This window comes from Callospermophilus lateralis, chromosome 2 (genome assembly GCF_048772815.1).
Source record: "Callospermophilus lateralis isolate mCalLat2 chromosome 2, mCalLat2.hap1, whole genome shotgun sequence".
Lineage (NCBI taxonomy): Eukaryota > Metazoa > Chordata > Mammalia > Rodentia > Sciuridae > Callospermophilus > Callospermophilus lateralis.
Genome location: NC_135306.1, coordinates 114,603,805 through 114,624,773, shown reverse-complemented (window position 1 = coordinate 114,624,773; position 20,969 = coordinate 114,603,805). Strand labels below are relative to the sequence as shown.

At 47.8% G+C, this 20,969-nt stretch overlaps 1 protein-coding gene across 1 annotated transcript in view; it reads left to right on the top strand.

Annotated features, from left to right (window-relative positions):
- Ncam1 (neural cell adhesion molecule 1) overlaps positions 1–9,790 on the top strand; it is a 293,418-nt gene extending 283,628 nt beyond the window's left edge. Inside the window, exons 17-20 of the mRNA XM_076843767.2 lie at positions 5,016–5,223; positions 6,243–6,359; positions 7,269–8,081; positions 9,185–9,790. Of these exons, the coding sequence (XP_076699882.1) occupies positions 5,016–5,223; positions 6,243–6,359; positions 7,269–8,081; positions 9,185–9,305 (1,259 nt within the window). The 3' untranslated portion in view covers positions 9,306–9,790. The remainder of the gene's footprint in view (positions 1–5,015; positions 5,224–6,242; positions 6,360–7,268; positions 8,082–9,184) is intronic.
- Positions 9,791–20,969: the final 11,179 nt, after the last annotated feature.

Sequence of the window (20,969 nt, the reverse complement as noted above, 5' to 3'; positions counted from 1 at the left end):
TGCAAACAGAGCTGTGGTTTATAAGTTTGCCTTCAAAAGACAGAGATAGTGTGCATCCCTCCACCCACCCTAACACTTGAGTTCCCAGGGAAGGCTGCCACCCCCAGCCCTGCCAGGGATCCTTAAGAAAACAGCCCTCAGAGAGCCCCACAGGAACGCACACTTGCACACTCCTGCTTTGCCCAGCCACCCTACCTTTGTGCCCTGCGTTAGTGCTGTCCACATGCCACATGACATGGGGTTTCTCTGCTCATTTTTGGAATATTTATACAGCAGGTTTGGATCACATTTTTTTACTAATAAGAATGCTAACATTGTTGTGTAGATAATCAGCGAGGCCTTTATGAAGTTTACAACTTTGCATTATTAAAGGATATAACAGTTCATGTGAATTCTCCAGCGTGTTTCAATTTTATTTAATGTTGTGTGTCCAACAAAGTGTCAAAAGCCCTTTCCCTCCATCTCCCATGATAACTGATTACCTAGAGAGACATTTAAATTGAACCTCACATTCATAGCCTGATCTCATGGAGCTGTAGCCAGTGTTCCTCCCTCATGTGGAACACTGTTTTTCTCAGCTATCCTAAGAAATCCATTTCTGCCTTAGAATCCTCAGCAGGCAGAGGAGGGGAAAGTGCCTTTGCAGAACTTGGAAGGTGGTTGCTGTGAGGACAGAGGCACATTCTGAGTCATTAGATGCATAGTTCTATAACAAGGTCTTCCAATTACACAGCAACCTTTGCTCCTAACAGAGGCCACAAGGGGATCTTGAGATAGAAATGAAAGAAGGTCCTCTTTGGCCAACTATGTTCTGTTTGTTATCATCCTTCGATACCTCTCAAAGGCCCCTGAGACCAGCCATCTGTGTAACAAGTTCCAGGAAGGAGCAAACAGACATGTGGGGTTTTATGAGTGAATCAGACTCTAGCTCAATTGTTCTGAGAATCTGACAGTCATGTGGAAGGTTAAGGGACAAAGAGGGAACTTCTACACCCATATCTCATGGCACAATGATTCTGGCTCACCTGGGCAGCTGTAAGGCATGAGACCCATGTTCCCAATTTAAGGCACAAGAAAGTAAGTGTCCAGGCTGGGGTTGTGGCTCAGTGGTAGAGCACTCGCCTAGCACGTGCAGGGCACTGGGTTCGATCCTCAGCACCACATAAAAATAAAATAGAGGTATTGTGTGCAACTAAAACAAAATATTAAAAAAAGAAAGAAAGAACGGTAAGTATCTATGGGCCTCTGTCTTGGGGCAAGTGAGTTCCCACTTAAGTACCACCCTCTTCCAAACCAGGAACCACAGAAGACAGACAGCCCCAGCCTTGCAGTCTCACTGCCCAGGCTGTGAGGAGGCTGCTTCCAAGAAGCTGTCTTAGCATGCAGGTTCACAGGCGAGTTAGTCAAGGAGGTCAGGGACAATGGTGGCAAAGATAGACACCCAAAGGTTTTTTACTTTTCCTTTCATGAAATGTTACATATGAGATGCAGGAGATGACACTTGTCCCTCTAGCTTTCCTGAACTGAAAAAATCCTGTGACATCCACCAAGAGGGAATGAGTTCTGTCTTGCCTCGAATATCCTTTCATCCGTCCTGTGGCCTATCCCTTCTTGTAAATGAGGCCAGCACTCTCTCTTCAACCTGAGGAGCACCTCACTTGCTCTAGAAGTCTTAGTTCTTAGCAGTGGTGGCCTGAGGGACTCCTTGGTTTTAGGGACAAGTCTGCTTTTTCTCAATCTATCCAGTACATCAGGCCACCTCTGTTTTGTCAAAACATCAGGGCAAGCAGCCCGTCTCCTACTTGATGATGGATCATAGGATCAGCTTTAATTCGGTATGATTCAGGGGAAGGAAAACCTGAGACTATCCCCAGTGATTCTGATTTCAAAGACTTAAGGAGCCCCAGCTTCTCAGTTTTTAACAAGAACCCCAGGAATTCCACTGCAGGTGGAGAATCATTGAGTTAAAAGGTGTTGATTTTTCATGGAAAAATAAAATCACAAGGGTCGATGATCAAAGATGGGATTTTATTGAGCATTTTAGCCTTCCAGAAAATGTCCTCAGTGGACATTATGGAGAGTAGCAAGAGGGAACCTGTACCATGTGCTGGGCACTGTAGAACGTCTGACCTGGAATGACAGGCTCTTGTGGTTGAGGAGGACTTGCAAACATCCTCTATCCAGAAACCTCATCCACACCATTACAACCTCATCCCTGCCAAGAGATTGTCTCGCCTCTGCTTGAAAGCCTCCAGCCACAGGGCGCTCCCCTACCAAGGCAGCTCTCACTGTGTTGGACTAGCTATTTCACCTGGAACTGCAATCCGGCCCCACCCCCATAATTAATATCACTGGTGCCATACAGAGAAAGGCTATCTTTCCCTTCTCATGACAAAGCTCTATTATTTGGAAACAGTGTCCTCATCTCCGGGTCAAATGCTCGCTAGTTCATGTGACAAATATGTTGTGCAGGGAACATTTTCTGTGAGTCAGGGTCATCCCAGGTGCTGGGGAAACAGAAGAGAGAGAAGGCATCTGCTAGGTTTTTTGAGAAGAGTTAGCCAGTGATAATGAAAATGTAAATGAATAGAAAAAGGCAAGGAGACTATGACAGGGTGATGTGGTAGGCCCTGAGTACAGGAGCCTCGCTAGGTAAAAAAATCGGGTGAGCCCTTTCTGAGAAGGTGACCTGAGGCCTGAGGCCAGCACCACAATTAGGGTCTTTTAGGCTGGGAGAAGGCTTTGAATCTTATATCAAATGAAAGGAGAGACTACTGCCCTTTTTGTTTATTCCATAGTGCAGAGTCTTTTTGCTGAACCCTCCCCCCAACACCTTCTCTCAAATGTGCTCAGAATCAGTGTAGCCAACAGCTGGATCTGATGAACCTTGAGCAGAAGCTGCCCAGCTGCTGCCCTGTCCTGCACACAGAGCAGCTTTTCAGTAAGATGTAAGCAGTCTCAGAAGACAATATTTATAAGCCTCAGAACATAGAATTAATGCCATTGAGTAAAAAAATACAGACATAGCCTCCCACACCAAAAAAAATATACTTACAACTCCTCCTTCAGGAAATGGGCACTTGCTACCTACCAGGTATTGCTTCCAGGATGTTGTAGTGGCTTCAAGCCCAGTGTCATGGAATAGAGAGAAAACTCCTGGCTATAGTGACTTCCCCAACAGCTTGGGATGCTAAAGCACAGGAAGGCCTGCATCTTTCTTTGCTTTGGGGGTAGAGTGTAGATGGATGGGGAAGTAGAGAGATGGTTTTGTTCTCATCAACCAATCAGAAATGCCTCTGCATTAGCTGACTGCTGAGAAAATGACCCACTCTAGCTGACAGCTGGGGCCAGCAGCTAATTTCCTACTGCCAAAGCCCAGACATAGGTAGCCAGAATCTTGCTAGTCTTGGGCCTTCCTGGGAGATGGGATGAAATCCTCAGAGCAGTATTGGAAGGGATCAGCCAGACAGCCAAGGAGGAAAGCCTGGGAAGCAAGCCAATGTCCCAAGGGGCCAAAAACATTTGCAAGCTAGAGCTTCTCCTTCAGCTCAGGTCCCATGTATCATACCTAGAAGAAGAGGTTGTGAGTGGTCCTCTGGCATGCTGGGCTGGTAGCAGAGTGGCACTGCTGTTGGGGAAGCACTACAGCGCCTAGGTAAGGACAGAAGAATTCCTCCCAGAACACAGGCTGCATGAGAGAGGAAGATTGGGGCCCATCTACAGTGCTGATTACCGTGGGTTACATATCCTCCCATTAACTGGCATGGTACATGATTGGCAGCCACTGTGCCTAACCTGGCATCTAATAAAAATGAATCAGGAGTGCCCATATTTCAGTTTAGGGTCATTATTTCTACACTGACTTATAGGCAGAGCTCTGTGTGAGTTCTTGCTTCCCACATCCCCGTTGTCTCCCAAACACTGACCGGAACCACCAAGAGGTCAATAGTTCCATCCAAAGCAACTAACATCAGTCACAGCCATGCAAGGAACAGAGTATGGGGGCTTTTGTGATAGCATCAATGGGCCCAGGGGACCGTAGACGAACACCAGGGAGCTAGACAGAGGGACTGAGTCTTTCAGAGTGAGTCCAGCCAGGAATGGAACCAGGGTCCAGGTGCTGCTGGGATGTGAGAATGTGTCCATCTGTGGGTGTCTGTCCTGCATGTGAGTGTGCCTGGGTGTGTGAGTGTGCAGCTCTGGGTGAGTCTGCTGATTTTCCTGAAGTCTGATCCAAGCATGCCAGGCTCCCAGATGGTGAGTATTCCCAGACCCTTCACTTAAAAAAAAAAAAAAAACAGACCTGGGGAGTCCTCCATGCCTCCAGAGTCACATGAGCTCCATTTGTCCTCCTGGGATACAGAACAAGAGCGTGAACCATGAGCCCAGTGTACTACAGTGTCGGGCTCTTTGGAGTTATTCCTAAAGGGGGGAGGGAGTGTATCCATATGCCACTGGGCCTGAACCACCCCCTTCACCAGCCCCATGGAGCCCAGGGAACCCTGACCCTCACTATTCCCAGAGCCACAGCCCATCCTGAAACCAGCAGTCACTCTCTGCCGACAGGGCAAAGCCTTTTGCCCTGGTCCAGAGGGGACACACAGTAGTGCCCTCCACCATGTCTTTATCCAGGCTCCTCAGACACTGCCTGGCTGGGCTCTGTCTGCTCCCAGGACTCACCAGGAGGCCAGCCGTGCATGGGTACAGGGGAGGCTCAGAAGTCAAGGGCTGGATTGGAGATTCATCTTCAGGCCTCACCCTCATCTTGACTTGAAGGAGCTCCATGCTCCTGTCCCCTTGATAAGATAGAGCTATCATCCCTCCCTCTGGGGGACAGAGACGGCCTGTTGCCTCAACACCAGGGTATAGAAGGGCCCCAAGGAAGGAGTCACTCTGGGCGTGAATGCCATGGCTTTGAACTCTAAGCCCTACCCGACTCCCAGGGGCTGTTGCTTGTAGAGTCAGCGGGCTCCACCTCAGTCTGTTAACCACCGGCCGTCTTTCTCCCACTTAAGCCAATGGCAGCCCCACCTCAGGACTGAGCACCGGGGCCATCGTGGGCATCCTCATTGTCATCTTCGTGCTGCTCCTGGTGGTCGTCGACATCACCTGCTACTTCCTGAACAAGTGTGGCCTGCTTATGTGCATCGCCGTCAATCTGTGTGGAAAAGCTGGGCCTGGAGCCAAGGGCAAGGACATGGAGGAGGGCAAGGCGGCCTTCTCGTGAGTGCAGACCTGCCACCCTGCCAAGGTCTGGGATCTGCCCTAGCCCAGGAGCCCAGCAGTGGTGCCACCCCCAAGCCATCCGCTGATCCCTGTAGTGACCTCTCCCTCAGCTTCACCTTCTCCACTTGGAAACACTGAGGGGCAAAAAGCATCAGAGAAAAGCCCCTGCAAACACAGTCTTGGGTCAGGCTTGGGGGCCATCTTTTTGAAAAGCAGACTCTTGGGCCCAACCCACATCCAGCATATTAGAATCTCATGAAAGTTAGGAAATCCCCGAGATGCTCCAAGCATCAGAGCAAAAGACCTGGAAAGGAGCTATGGCAGAGGGATCAGCACTTGGGGACACACTCACCTTGCTCCCATTCATTCATTCATTCATCACTAAGCAAATATTTACCAAGCAGCTAGTTCAAGGCACTGTTCCCAGGCTCTAGGTTACAACAGGGTATGAAACAGATAAAATTTCTATCCTCATTTAGTTGATGATCCAGATAGTGTTCCTCCAACAGCATCTGTGCAGAAACAGATACTGAGCCAGTTAGCGAGAACATTTGAAGATGGTCACCCAGTGGTGCACAGCTTGGGCAGGCTAAGAAAGGATGGAGCAAGAAAATAATTTCTTTAATCCCATTTCATGCCAGGCACCATATACATGTGTACACATGTGCACATACACCTACCTACTTACAAGTGTATCCATATGTGTGTATGTGTGTCTGTTGAGCACTTATCTACAAGATGTTGTGCTAAACACTTCACATGCATTATCACATTTAATTTTCATAGCTAGATGAGGTACATGCGATTATTTGCCCCAAGTTACTGGGTGATTACATCAGATACTGAAGGTCCCAGAGCTATCAAGGGTCAGGCTGAGACACAGATGCTTGTATCTGGCTCTAGATGCCCACCTGGCCAGCTTGGACTAGGTAGGCCTAGGTACCCTGAGTCATAGCTGCTTTCCTTGGGCATACCCACAATGGCCTCTGATCTCACCAGCTGAACTCTGTCCACAGGAAAGATGAATCTAAGGAGCCCATCGTCGAGGTTCGAACTGAGGAAGAACGGACCCCAAACCATGACGGAGGGAAACACACAGAACCCAATGAGACCACGCCGCTGACAGAGCCCGAGTATGTGGGCAGAGAGGGGCTGACACCTCCTAAGTAGAGTGCACAACCCACCGCGCCACCCTACCCTCACTTGCCATGCTTCCCACTCAGTTCCCAGCCAAACATGGCAGGCCAAGGTTTTGAAGCCCTTGGCCAAAAGACCTACTTGGCTAGGAAATGCCTGGTCCCTCCCACTTTCATCAGAGGGCATTCTTGGTTCTTTGGGGGTGACTGGGTGCCCTTACAGAACCCCTTGTGCCACAGAAGTCGGGGACCTACCTGGTAAAGTTTCCTGGCCCTCGTCCACTCCGAAGCCTCAGGATCCTCCAGAGGCCCTGACCAGCTGTGCCTGCCTGCCCACCTGCCTGCCTATCAACCGTCTTAAGGGTTTAAGGGAACAGAGTTTCACAGGTCCATAAAATCCATGGCTGGAAGAACCCACGGTTTTTAGGAGCCATTGGAACACTTGTCATCTGCTTATTCCTGACTTTCCCCATCACTGGCCTGGGAAGCCCTGCAGGATAGCGGGGCCATGGTGCTCTGGGGCCCTGGAAGCCAATAGCAGGGAGACACTGCACTGAAGCTGCCTCTCCTGAAGTGGAAATCTAGGGCAGGCATGAGAAAGCCCCAGACAGGTCTGTAGGTGACCGGAGCCCTGCGCAGAGAGTTGGAGGGCCATCAGCAGGGAGGAAAGGCTAACAGGTCCCTTTGAGACTGCCATGTTCTTTGTCGTCTCCTGTGTCCTCTGATGCCCGCCTGGGCTGTACTTCCTCTCAGCGTGCTCATTTCTCTGTGGGCCTTTGTTCCTGCCCGTGCGTGACTGCATGCCTACCCATGGCCCCTCTCCTTGGCTTCAGCCCTCCTGCCCAGCTTCTCTGTCACGTCTCAGCTTCATTGTCTATTCTCTTCTACTTTCTGTCCTTCCCACAGGCTGCCTGCCGACACCACAGCCACTGTCGAGGACATGCTGCCTTCTGTCACCACTGTCACCACTAACTCTGACACTATCACCGAAACCTTTGCCACTGCTCAGAACAGCCCCACCAGTGAGACCACCACCCTGACCTCCAGTATTGCCCCGCCGGCCACGGCCGCGCCGGACTCAAATTCTGTGCCCGCTGGGCAGGCCACCCCTTCCAAGGGACCCAGCGTTGCTGCCTCCTCCCCGCCCCCAGCTTCAGCCCCTAAGGTTGCGCCCCTTGTTGACCTGAGTGATACCCCGACCTCAGCTCCTGCCAGCAATTTGTCTTCTAGTGTCCTGGCCAATCAAGGAGCTGTCCTCAGCCCAAGCACCCCAGCCAGTGTGGGGGAGGCCTCCAAGGCCCCGGCGGCTAGCAAGCCGACCCCCGCACCAACCCCCACCCCCGCTGGAGCAGCCAGTCCCCTAGCAGCAGCAGCCGCCCCTGCCACAGAAGCCCCCCAGGCCAAGCAGGAGGCTCCCAGCACCAAAGGCCCGGACCCGGAGCCCACCCAGCCCGGCGCTGCGAAGAGCCCGCCTGAGGCAGCCACAGCCCCCGCTAGCCCGAAGAGCGAGGCTGCCTCCGTCAGCGCCACAAACCCTTCCCAGGGCGAGGACTTTAAAATGGACGAAGGGAACTTCAAGACCCCAGATATTGACCTTGCAAAGGATGTTTTTGCAGCCCTGGGCTCTCCTGCTCCCGCCGCTGGGGCCAGTGGACAAGCCCCTGAGCTTGCTCCTTCCACTGCAGACAGCTCTGTTTCGCCTGCACCAGCAAAGACCGAGTACGGCCTCTCTCTGTCTGCTGTCAGGTTGTGTCCTGTGGTGGTGTGCGTTTGTGCTGTGCTGTGTCCTCCTTGTTAGATGTGTCCTCAGCCTCACCCAGGGCTTCTCGCAGCCAACTGTCAACCAAGGGGCTGGGATGAGGCAGGAACAGGGGCAGGCAGCAGGGCTCCCTGAACGGAGCAGCTTCCTGCTCTCTAATTAGGCCATGTTAATTATGTTTTATCCTTATCATCCTAGCAGTGCTTCTGTTTTCCCTGGGGGTGCCTTGCAGTTGGGCCACTGATGAGCACAGCTTGGGAAGGTGCTAGGAGGCCAAGGTGCCCTTATCTGCCACCCCGGGGCCCAGTCAGTGTCACCCAGAACCAGGCTAAGCCCCCCCCTCTGAAAGGCACCATTATGCAAAAAGAAGAAAGTAGCCCCCCAAGGCCGATACACAGGGAGAATGCTGTCAGCAGCTTCATCACACACTGGCTGAGCTGCCCACCCCCCACCACCATTCACTCAGGTTTCTGCTGCCCTTAAAGTGTCTGGGAAGGCTAGGAACTCCCGAATACCAAATGCCTCTGTAACAGTATTTTCTCACCCAACCCAGGTCACCATACAGGTATCATCCTTAAACAGCATGGAGTGGGGGTAGGGGAGGGAGAAGCCAAAGAGGTGGTGGCGGAGGTGGGTGAGGGGCAGAGGAGGACCTGGAACCTGTACTGGGAACCCAGCGCAGCACACATTACTTAGAGCAAGCTGAGGGGCTCTAAGCAGCTTGTCCAGGTGAAGAAGAGGCTGCCTTAACCACCCTCTTCCCCTGCCCCAGGTCAAAAAGGCCCAACATCAAGGTAGGCTGCTCTAGCAGGAAGGACTCGGGCTTCTGAGCTTAGGCTGCACATTAGAATCACCTGGGGTGCTTTCAGAAGTCACTGTGTCCAGGATTTTCGGGGACACAGCCCAGGCATCAGTGATTCCCAAAGCTCCCAAGTCATTCCAACATGCCTCCAGGGTTGGAGACAAGGGCTGGAACTGCCCCCCTCCAACCAGGGCCTGGCAGAAGGGGGGAGGTGTCTGCAAACCAGGGTCTCAGCCTTGCTGTTTTCCTGATTCTCTGCAGGAAGGGCCCTGTAGAAGCAAAGTCGGAGTCCCAGGAGTCAGAAACAAAGCCAGCGCCAGCCGAAGTCAAGACGGTCCCCAACGACGCCACACAAACAAAGGAGAATGAGAGCAAAGCATGATGGGTGATGAGCAACGAGCAGAAATCAAAATAAAAAGTGACACAGCAGCTTCACCAGAGCATTTCCAATACCACACACGCACACACGCGCACACACACACACACAGTCTCATTCCTCTAGTGTCTTTTGCCTTTTAAAAAAAAAAAACTAAACAGATAAACATGGGATCTCCTTTTTGTAGGTTTATAGAAAGGGCTCCTTTGTTGCACACTCACTTGTAAGAAAATGAGACAAAAAGGTTAAACCCACAGCCAAACTAGGACACTCCGTTCCCTGAAACCATTTAAAAATCAAACAAAAGGACCCCAAATTAAGAATCTAGGAAGCTAAGGGAAAAAAAAAATCTAGGTTCAGAAAGACCACACTTGGTGTTACCAATTGGCACAGACCAGTTTCAGAGAAATACTTTCAGGCACTAAGACTAACCGAATGAACAAAGTCCACAGTTTATTTTTATACTTTCAGTCGAGTTTCGAACTCTGTAAAGCCTCATAAATAAGTTATCATTTCTGTTCACTTTGTATTTGTTCAGTATGCAAAGTGTGTCACCTTTCTAGCTGAATTCAGTTCCCACGTAGACTCTTGTTTTGTAGGAAGAATGCCAAATTGCAGCTTCTGGGGGTAGATCTCAATTTGCAGTATTCGGACTTCTTTTGCTTTCTTTTTCTTTGGCTGTTGTTTTGTTGTTTGTGTTGGTTTCCTCCCTTCCTTTCTGCCAACTTTGTTTTCCAGTGTTTACAGGTTGACAAATGTTTGACTTCGGTTGTGTTTAAATGTCCATGTAAAATAGCTGCTTTTTTGTTGTTGTTATTGTTGTTTTTCTCTTCTTTTTTTAGAGTAACAAATACCGCCTAGAGGTAGGTAGGATCCTCGTGGGCTTGCTTTAGCACAGGGTGACTTTACAAAATATGATTGTTTACAGTGGTTCTACCCCCTTTTCTGATTTGCAGTTTTTGCCTGTGTTCAGCTCAGGTGAAAATCCATCTCATTGGAATGGTTTTGCCTTTCTATTTTCAGTTCTTTTTGTGTTTTCTTTGGGGGTTAGACCACTTTCTGATTAGCTGCCACCTGCCTGTATCTGTGACAAAGGATCTGCCTCCCAGGCGTTCTCGCCCTTCCTTTTGAAGGACTCCTTAGGCTTTGTTGAATGAAGCAGAGAAGATTGTATAGTTGGGGCTGGTCTTGGTGAACACACATTTATACCCCAAACATCCCCTTTTTGTAGAAAGCCAAATAAAATATATACATCCCATTTCCTTTTGAGCCCAGAATCTAGATTTGAGCGGAAGAGCATGTGTGCTTCAGGGAATTAGTGTCTTTTTTTGGAAATCTGTTGAAGTCAAGTAACATCGGCCTTCTGTTCATTTTAGGCAGCATTTGTAGAAACAAAGAAAAAAAAAAAACTACTGTCTGGAGTCATAACACAACTTTCCTGGATTGGAAACCAAGTGGGGGAAAAAATACAGAAACTTTAAGGGGGATGGGAGGGGGGAGAAGGGAAAAGCCAGCCCTTTGTATAGAAATTTTGCTTTTGTTTCTCATTCTACTTTAGAACTGCAAGCTTGTGCACTGTGGATGCGTGAATATTTTAGTGTGAAACGTGTTTTTGTCATAGTATTGAAATAAAACTTCAACATAGTTTGGTTGTGGAAGGTATAGCAGATAGTTCAGAAAAACATTCAGGAAACAAAAAATAACTCTTAAAAGGAATCGAAGCCTTTAAACAAAGAAAATAAAATACAGAAGATGATGATGGTCATGAAGAGGATGCTAAGTCAACAGAAATTGGTCCTCTTCCGGCGTGCGTTCCTTTCCCAAGGTACAAGCAGCGTGAGGCCCGTGGTGGCAAGGCTGCCTCTGCGTCCACTCTGTGGGTCACTCCCCCCAAGGTTCTGACACTTCTGCAGTCTGATCAGTGGCAATGCTAGATTATAATTTCGAACTGTGAAAAATAATGGTCTTGTCATTTGCTAAATGTGGGGTTATTTTGCATTTTCTCAGCTCCTGGGGATGGAAATGGAGGATCCCAGAATACACAGTCCTGGCCCCTTTGATTCTAGGGTCTGCACAGATCTAGAGTTCAAATGCACAGGCCATTAGGACCAAGTAGCATGAAGACAGCTCTTAGCGTGCACTGGGCAGAATGGGAGAGGTGGGCACCTGAGGCAGGGAGGGCCTGGTGGGGAGGGGCCAGCTCTTCGGTCTCCAGGCTGTTCAGTAGAATCCATTCCTTATCTTGTGATTTTTAATGCCTTGACCTCCTAGGTCCAGGTCATGTGATACTCCCTGAAGACCTGGAGACACCGTGTATTTCACTCCAAGTGGGTGTGGTTAGGCAAACTAATTTTGGTTCTGTTGGTGAGGAAGAGACAGAAGTACAGTCAGCCATCAGATAACCTGGCCCAGGGCAGCTGAGGTGAGGAAGAGACAGAAGTACAGTCAGCCATCAGATAACCTGGCCCAGGGCAGCTGACCCCCCAGAACCCTGGCCCACCACGAGCTGGAACCCAAGACTGCCCACACTTCCGTCTGCCGCTCTTGCTTTTACACATATGTTTGTCTCCGCATGCGTGAGCCTTCCTTATATTTTTCTTTTCTTTTTTATTTTTAAAGAGCAATGCTTCCTCTAAAATCAAAGAGGGAGTCACTTTATTTTCAAGATCTATCTTTTATGTTAAGAGATAAAAGCTTATAATTTTGCTTTTTAAATTTTGGAAGGAGGGATCAACTCCATCAGTTTCCGTGTCGATGTGTCTATATGTGTATGTGCCATACATATGTATTCACATGAAGACCGGCTTGGCCAAGTTCTGCGGGAGGCACTCAGGTGCCACGAACAGGTCTCCAATCCTGAAGGGCCGCGGTGTATATAGAGCAGCTTTTGACGTGGAACTCTATTTTCACACTTTTCTATGGAACCTCCCACATCCCAGTTTTCATCCTAGGCTGTCTGTCTGGATGGTGGTTTTCAAACCTCCATTAACATCCCTACCCAGCATTCTGTACTTCGGGGGCCTTCTCTCTTGTTATAAAACTTTTTACCAAGTGAAACATCAGCACCACCTTTGTTTCCATTCTCACTGGTGTAAATACTGAGTACTAACTGAGAATTTTGACTTTGCATTCTGTCAGAATACTTGTGTTCAATAAAAATTGAAAGAAAAAAAAGCAGTTATGGTCTAACTGAGCTTTCTTTTGACAATATGAGAGTTTCTATAAGTCAAATGTAGACATGTCGGTGGTGGGGGGTGGCTTTGGTTATTTTGGTTGATTTTTTTGTTTTGTTTTCTGTTTTGAGCCCTGTGAGCAAGGTCAAGTTCACCCCAATGTGTTGAGCTTATGTTGCCTGAATGATGGTGTTTTGGTTTGGTTTTCTCACAGGTGGATAGAGGACTCCTGGTTTAGAAGGGCCAGACATCAGATTCAGAAAGAAACTGTGTTCAAATCATGGTTCTACCACTTCCTGACTGAACTTGGAAGAGTTACCTAATTTCTCTGAGGCTCCCTTTTCTCTTTAATAGACAGGAAGTGCCTAGAGAACAGACTTGGTTAGGTACTGGTTGATAGACAAGGCAACATTTACCAAGGCCTAGGGTAGTGCTTTCTTGGCTCATAGCAGCTACTCATTAAATGGGAGTAAGTACTGTTGGTATCCCAGGCATGTGATATCATCAAACCCATACCTGAGCTTTGAGATCACAACAGTGAAGCAGATGCAGGGGATGTGTTCTAGAATAAGCCATCCCTCCCTCCTATTGCTTCACTGTGCCCATCAGCATTTAGAGCCATAACTCAGCCCCTAGAGTTTATCAAAGTCTCTGAACTAAACAAAGAGGGAGGAAAGCTGTGTGGGCTCATAATTCTATATATGCTGCTGTCTGGCTGTGTTTGGAAGAAGCAATCACTGTAGTTAGAATTATTTATTAAATGATGGAGTTGGGATTTCCTGGAGGAGACCTCACTGAGGAGCCAGGACTAGCAAGGCTCCCAGGGCACCAAAATGTAAACAGGTGCCCATTCTCAGGACTGACTTTGCATGTAATGAAACCGAGAATGACGCCTCCTTCATCCATGTCCCAGGTGCCTCCCTCCCCTATTCTAATGACACAGAGCTACATGCATCTATGGGATTTCCTTTGCCACTGAGTTCCAGGTGCATATCTCAGGGCGTGAGGGGTGGTGAGAAACAAAAACACATTGCTTATCAAAAGTTGGACAAAACATGAAATGATGACCTCTCCATCCTTGCATCCATGAGGGTTTGCTTCCAGAACTTTCCTCCTCCAGGTTAGTTTCCTCCCTGATCAACTCAATATGTATTAAGCATCTGTGAGGTGCTTGGGATACAGCAGTGAGCAAAACAGCTCTCTGGTGGAAGCTACATTTAAACACAGGAGTGAGGCAGACTACCACAACATGTTAGGTTTTATCGATACACAGACACCTAACATGTTGTGGTAGTCATTAGGACTGTTCACAAATACTCCTGCTCTCCTTTTCCTCCATCCAGGCACATAGTAGGATTGCACTTCTCTACTCATTTAAAGGCAGCCATGACTATGTGACTTAATGAGCAGAAGTGGTGTGAGTTACTTCCAGATAGAACCTTTGTTATGACCCTCTCCCCACCCACACAACAATCAGCAATGCTGAGTGCCATTACCTGGGCCCAAAGGAAGGGATGTGGACAGAAGACGCATAGTGGACATGAAGTGTACATGAATGATACATCCAGTGGTGGGCTGGTAAATGCTTGACAGCAGGCTCTCGAAGGGAAGAAGGGGGCAGCACAAACTTTATTGATAATAAAAGATGCAATTTACAAGTAATAAAATGCACAGTACTCTGTTGAAATTTCATACCCCCCATTGATATTCACAGAATGTTTTGGTACATTTTTACTGAGGTCTTGTGTCCATAGTCAGCCTATAGTTCCAGCTCACAAATGAGTGTAGTTCCAATCTGGAATGTTGGTTGATACGTTCAGTTGAAACAATGAAGATCTATGTCAGAACTTGACTGTTTTGAATCCAATTGAAGTTTTGAATCTGGTATAAATTGCTGAATGCTACAAGAGTACTATCTTGTGTTTGTGTGTGTGTGTGTGTGTGTGTGTGTGTGTGTTTGTGTGTGTGTGTATGCATGCTGCTCACATTGTAATTTAATCAGCATGATAAATATTTACCCCATCACTTTCTTAAGCACTAAAATAAATAAATCATAGATAAATCAATCAAACCCTGATTTGTAGCTCTGATCAATTTCAGCAGTGTAGAAATATTTGCAAGATGGCTGACTCCAATCTGGCACACCCCAAGTGAAGAGACGCACAGTAATATGTCATTATACAGTATTCCTATGGACATAAATGCCTTCAAGGGCATAGATCACAGTAACATGTAATAAAAATATTATTATATTAACAAAGGTAAAATGTAATGAAATAATTGAGGGGTACATAGCTAATTGTAAGTTTATATAATTTGACTTGTAAAAGTGGCTGTGTATAATAACTGGCTCACAAACATCCTGAAAATTTAATGATTGGCTCTCTAAATCAGGTAAAAGCTGAGTAACCCTTACATTTTAAGCCACTTAATTTGGGGGTTTGTTACCATGGCATTGTTTAACCTGCCATGGCTAAATCAGGAAATAGGGAGTGCTATAACTACAGATCCCGGAATTAAGGAATTTAGGAGTGTTATTATTTTATAAGGCAGGTAAGAGTAGTCCTCTGAAAGATGACATTGAGCAGCCACCTGAAAGAAGTGAACCTTGCAAATATCTGAAGGAAGACAGGGGAACAGCAAATGCAGAAGATCCTGAAGGGAGGATGTCACATCTTTGAGGAAAGGCAAGGAGGCCAGGGTGGTAGAGAAGAGAGCAAATGATGGGACAGAGCAAAGAATAAAGAGGTAGGAGGTAAGTCAGAGGCATTTGTGAGAAAGGGTACACAGGATCTTCAGAGCCTTGTTAGAATTTTTCCTTTTTCTTCAAGTGGGATGGAAAGCCAACTCTGATGCAACCCAAGTTTTAAGGTGATCACTCTAGCTACTGTGTGGGTAATAGACCCTGAGAGGGCAAGCGAGGAAGTAAGGACAGAAATTCGGAGGCAGTGAACCAGATGGGACAAGATGGAAGCAAGCTGGGGTGGGCAGTGGCCTGATTCTGGACATATACTGAAGGTAAAGCCAGGCAGACTGGACAGGGGAGTGGATGTGAGGTTTGAGAGAGGTATGGAGGCTACCTTCAGACTTGAGGTCTAACCAACTGAAAGGATGGAATTCCATGTATATTCTAAAGAAATAAAGGAGAAACCTCTTAGGGGGATGCAGGGTTTGGGCACCTTAAGTCCAAGATACCTGTGAATACCCTAGTGGAGTTTTTGAGGTTCATGTTAGATCCAGAGGAGCTGTCAGCATATAAGTTATATTCAAAGCCCTCAATATAGATTGAGAAGACACTAGAACGGACCACAGAACCTAAGAAAGAAAACTCACAGGCTGCCGTGGGCAGCTACTCCTTGGTCTCTCAACACACAAGTTCTTGAACTTGCATCCAGTGTCCTGCTGGCTGGTATGCATGCAAGATTTTTAATTTGTAGTTTTAAAAATAAAAGATTTCCTGCAAACCTTGTCACTCTGTATCCACCTCCACACTACTGAGTGCCCCCATCAGGCACTTAGCATTGGATGATATTTTAAAACACTCCAGGGAGATCATCTGTGAGGTCCATCCTTGTAGGAGGAGCCCCTGCCCTGTCCCTGGTGCTCCTGGGGCAGACTGAGCAGGACGCCTCTGAATGATGGAAGTCATTCCAACAGAGCCAGTGAGAGCAAGGCTCCTTCAGATCCCTCCAGGTAAGGTCTCCTGTGAGCTGAGCTTGGATGGCAGAAGTTAGATAATGAGGGAGGCCTCACCGGATTTCATTTGGTAGCTCCAATCCATACCTCACTCTGCACCTGTGCAGAATGGGAATCTCATCATGCTACTACTCCCACCCCTCCTGCCATTGAGATCTTCAGTGGCTCACAGCTTCCCTCAGTAGAAAGGCAAATTCCTCAATAAGATTGACACAGCCCACCTTGGTCAGGTCTTGCTTAATGCTCATTCTTCATGTTCCTCCAGCTTGTCCCTGCTCAACTATTCGTGTGTCCTAAATGATCCACATCCTCTTCCACCTCCCAGAACTTATACGAATCATGTTTCATTTCCCTTCCATGTCTGAAACTGTTAAACACTTTTGGACTATATTTTGAAGATGAATACACAGCTTATGTCACTTTAATAAGAGTTTTCCAAGTTCAGCTCATTTGTCTGGGTTAGCATGTCCAGGGTACAGAATACTTGGGGTTCAGGATGCCCAGGCATTCTCTCTGACCATAGAGCCCCAGAAGATGAAGGAATCTCTCTGACATTCCCTATACAATTTTATGGGCCTGTATCTAATGTCAGCTCAGGGGGCAAGATAGGTGGCTACCAGAGCACTGGGACTCTGGGGAAAGAGGTTACATGGTCATTCGGGAGTGGGATGATTATGATGGGGCCAGTAGAAAGAGCAGAGACTTTTAGGGAGTCCAGGCTAAAACTCTGAACACCAGTCAGGAAAATACTCTCCAAAGAGAGGCAGCATATAGTTCAGTACTTTAAGTTCTTGATTGGGCTAACATTCTGGAAATCTTGTTTGGAGAAGTTCTGTGGCATGGTGGTGGTCACCTGGGTGCTGGGGCAACCTTCACAGGGTAGGTTGTATGTAGAACTATGCATTAGAGTTTATTTATCTTTGCCATCTCCCTACAAGTCTGACTTGTTAGCAGATAACAAAGAAAGAAAAGAAGGGCAAGAATATGGCTGTCTTCCTATTAGACGTGACGGTGGAATAATGAAGAGTGATTACAAACATGGACAACTGCAGAGACAAAACTGGGAAGAGAAGACACTCAGATAATACTTCTCTCCCTCCTCCTACACTCCTCAGGTGGGTTCTGGGATTTCCCTAAGATAATCAGCAAATCTGCCTCCACTTTCACCTCTGCCATCATTGAGTGTCTGCACTGCTGTCCTTACCTGCTTCTCCCTGGAGACACCGATTGCTAGAGACTGCTAATTATTCTGCACCCTGAGTGTCCTAGTGTCTAGGGTTAGGGGCCAGGCCTTTTATGCTCCTGATTGTCACTCCCAGATAATCATTCTCTCTTACCTGGTAAACATCAGGTCCCCCAGGCTGCCACTGCTGTGTGCAGGCTCCTGACTCTGCTCCTTACTCTGATGACCTGGTATTTTGCCTCTGGACCCCCTCTCTTCTCAAGTTTCACCATAGCTCTGGTTACTTCAGTGCCATATGTGGCCACCCCTCCAGCACTTGACTTTGTCGTCTACAGCAACCTCCTTCACTCCACTTAAGTCATCCCACCTCCTGGCCAAACCCTGGGCCTGACCCTCACCCCAGTGATCCAGCTGAAACAGAAATTCAGATTCTCTGCCGCTGTCCAACTCTCCCTTTGGTCCAGCCAGCTCACTCAGCTGCCACCCCACATGAGTCCTTTGTCCCGGCTCAGTCCTTTACTAATATTCTGACTTCCAGCTTCCGTTCCCTGGTGCAGCATGTCAACTGCTCACTCGCTGATAGCAAAAACTCTCTTACCTCAACAGGCTTATGTTATATCTCTCTTATAAATTCTAGCTCTGGAAAATCACCTGGCTACCATGTCTGCACTTACACCTGGCCAGTTGGGTGCCGTTTCACCAAAAGCCACATCATCAGGCACATTCCCGTCAACAATCAAGGTAGTTCTCAACAAGGCTGTCACCACCACCTGAAAATCCTACTAATGTTTCTCTGCTGCAGTTCGGCTGCAGCAAAATAACCAGGGGGTGACGAACAACTTGTGTACATTGATACAGCAGGAGTGGGAGCCGTTTATTGTAGGACAACAGAGGTATTTATACATTCCACACAGCTTATCTTAATTAGCATAAACTAGATACAGCAATCAACCAATAAGGAATCTCCACACTTAATGGCTCGCTGGCGTTACTTCACAAACCACTCCCCCTGGCAAAATGCCAGGCGCCATCCTGACTTGTTTACAGACTCTAACATTTCTCAAATTCTCCTCTACAAAAATGTCATTACTTTCCCCAAACCAGGTACCCCTTTCACCTTGGCTAATGGTCTTCTTCTAAAGGAAAAGAGAAATAGTCAAGAAGGAACCCCCGCAACTCTCCACACCAAACCCATAAACACACCGACACCCACAGTATCCTTTCTTCCTCCTCCTCCTTCTCATTAGTGGCAACAGTAGTATTTCTCCTTTCCAAAGCCAGTCCCTTTCCCTGAGCCCTGGCCTTTGTCTTCTACCTTCAAGAGGGTCTCACCCATTCAGTGTCCATCCAACAAGTGGTTACTGAACATCTACCAAGGCCAGGAATGTTCTAGATCCTGGGGAACCAAAGAGCCACCCTACAGAGCTTGTGTTCTGAATATTTCAGTCAAGGATAACAAGCACCATGATGAGACATGCCATGTAGATCAGGGGCCAGCAAGCCACGAGGCAGGAGCTGCTGTTTGACACAGGTCAATCAGTGCTTTCTCCAGAGAGGTGGCGTTTAAGTAGAGACCTGAAAAGGAGAGGGAGTTTGCATTCTCAGTACAATAGTACCCCCTTATCCACGTGTTCACTTTCCTTGGTTTCAGTCACCCCTGGCCAACTGTGGTCTAAAAATATTAAATGGAAAATTCCAGATAGAAGCAATACATGAGTTTTAAACTGCATGCCATTCTGGGTGGTGTGATGGAATGTCTTTTATTACAGTATATTGTTATAACTAGTTATCATTTTTAATCTCTTACTGTGCTAATAAATAAATTAAACTTCATTATCGTTATGTATGTATAGGAAAAACCATAGTATTACACATATTCATATATTCAGTGCTAACCAGTGGGGGTCTCCAAATATATCCCTTCAAGAGAGGGGATGCTTCAGTACTGGGAGCCCTACTCTGCTAGCTCCCTCCCTCAGGCTTGTGTGGTAGTAAGATTCTCAAGTGAATATTAAATTCATTTTTTAATGTTAAACTTATTTTCTCCTTCAATCTGCCACCTCTTGGGGTGGTCAAAGTTTAATCTCCATTAAATTAGGGTCCCACCTCTCAACCATCTTAATATTGCTGATGAGACCGCCAATTGCCTCTCCAGCCCACGTCATATTGTTCTTCCTCCACACTCGGTGTGCCAGAAATAGGATGGTATTTCCCTGACTGGAGCCTGCTCTTCCTCCCCTCCAGGGCCCCGCATGCCCAAGTGCTTCTTGCTTTCTGAGATGTTCTCTCTCACCGACGCCCACACCAGTCCTTGACTCTTATTCATCCCCAGGTCTCAGTTTGGGTATCTTTTGATCAGGTAAGTCTTCCTGTCACCTGATCTAGGCTGCATCCTACTGTTTTGCATTCTGTCCAGGGCAAGTATAGCTGGAATTCGCCAGTTTGGTGGTATCAGGTTGTTAAAAGATAATTCTTTGCGGTTGTACATAGCTGCTGTCACCCCAGCCCCCTCCATAGGAATCTCCAGGTGGCTCATGACCCCACAACTCCTGTCAGGTAACACCTGGCCCAGAGACGGATCTGCTACTTTGACTGGTATCATGGAATAGTTGGTGAAATATCTTTGAAAAACATGACTTGGTTTATAGCCTAAGACCCCATGCTTCATTTAATCTTTGTTTAATGTTTTCCTTTCCCACCAAATTCTAAAATCCCCTAGGCAAGTCCAATGTCTGTCTTATTGACCACTTTATTCAGCACCTCATGCTGCACCTGCCACAAAGCAGGGACTTGATATTTGTCAGCCTCATGAGTGATGGCAGGAATGAATGCAGGAGTGAAGCCATAGTATATAATGGACACCAGCCACCTGCTGGATTCATCTGTGTGTGTGTGTGTGCGCTCGTGCATGCGTGTGAGTGCGCACACTCATGCACATGCATAGGGCTCTACGCCTGGCCAGGGAAGACAGTTTTAAGCTACAGCCATGTAGCAATACCCACTGTGCAGCACTCTGAAGGAAGTCCACACCTGGGGCAGGAATGAGGTCGGGTCTCAGGACTCACACGTGGCTGGAGAGGGAATCTGCCTGCCACAGCTCCTGATTAGGGGTCACCACTTCCTTCCTGCCCCAGGCTAATGAACATGACCAGCCAGCAAGCGGCTCATCTCTGATGAGGGCAGAGCTGGGAAGATTTAGGTGAGAAGACCCTGGAAGGCAGGAGCATCTGATGAGTCAACCTGTGTCTGTTTCAAAGCCAAGGTTATCAGAGCGACGAGGTTGACCAAGCAAAGCTGGGGACTCCTTCCTTGGAGTGACTCTCTAAGGGGGACCTCTCTGGGCTGGGAGGCTGGGAAAGGACAAACAAGAGACTGGGTGTGGTCAGGAAGGGTCTGCCAGTCGCCAGGTCTTGGTGTCAGTGGTCAGGGACAGCATGGAGCAGGGAGCAGAGAGCCAGGGAGAGTGGCTGTCAACTCCAGCTGAGAACAAGATAAGCCACAGGGTCCGTCTGTCAGCTGCTTCTCCTGATGATGTTCATCTACAGCCCCTTGGGAAGTGGGCAGAGAGGGACAAATCTGGGCCCATCTCTCAGGCTGACGGTTGATGAATCTTCCCAA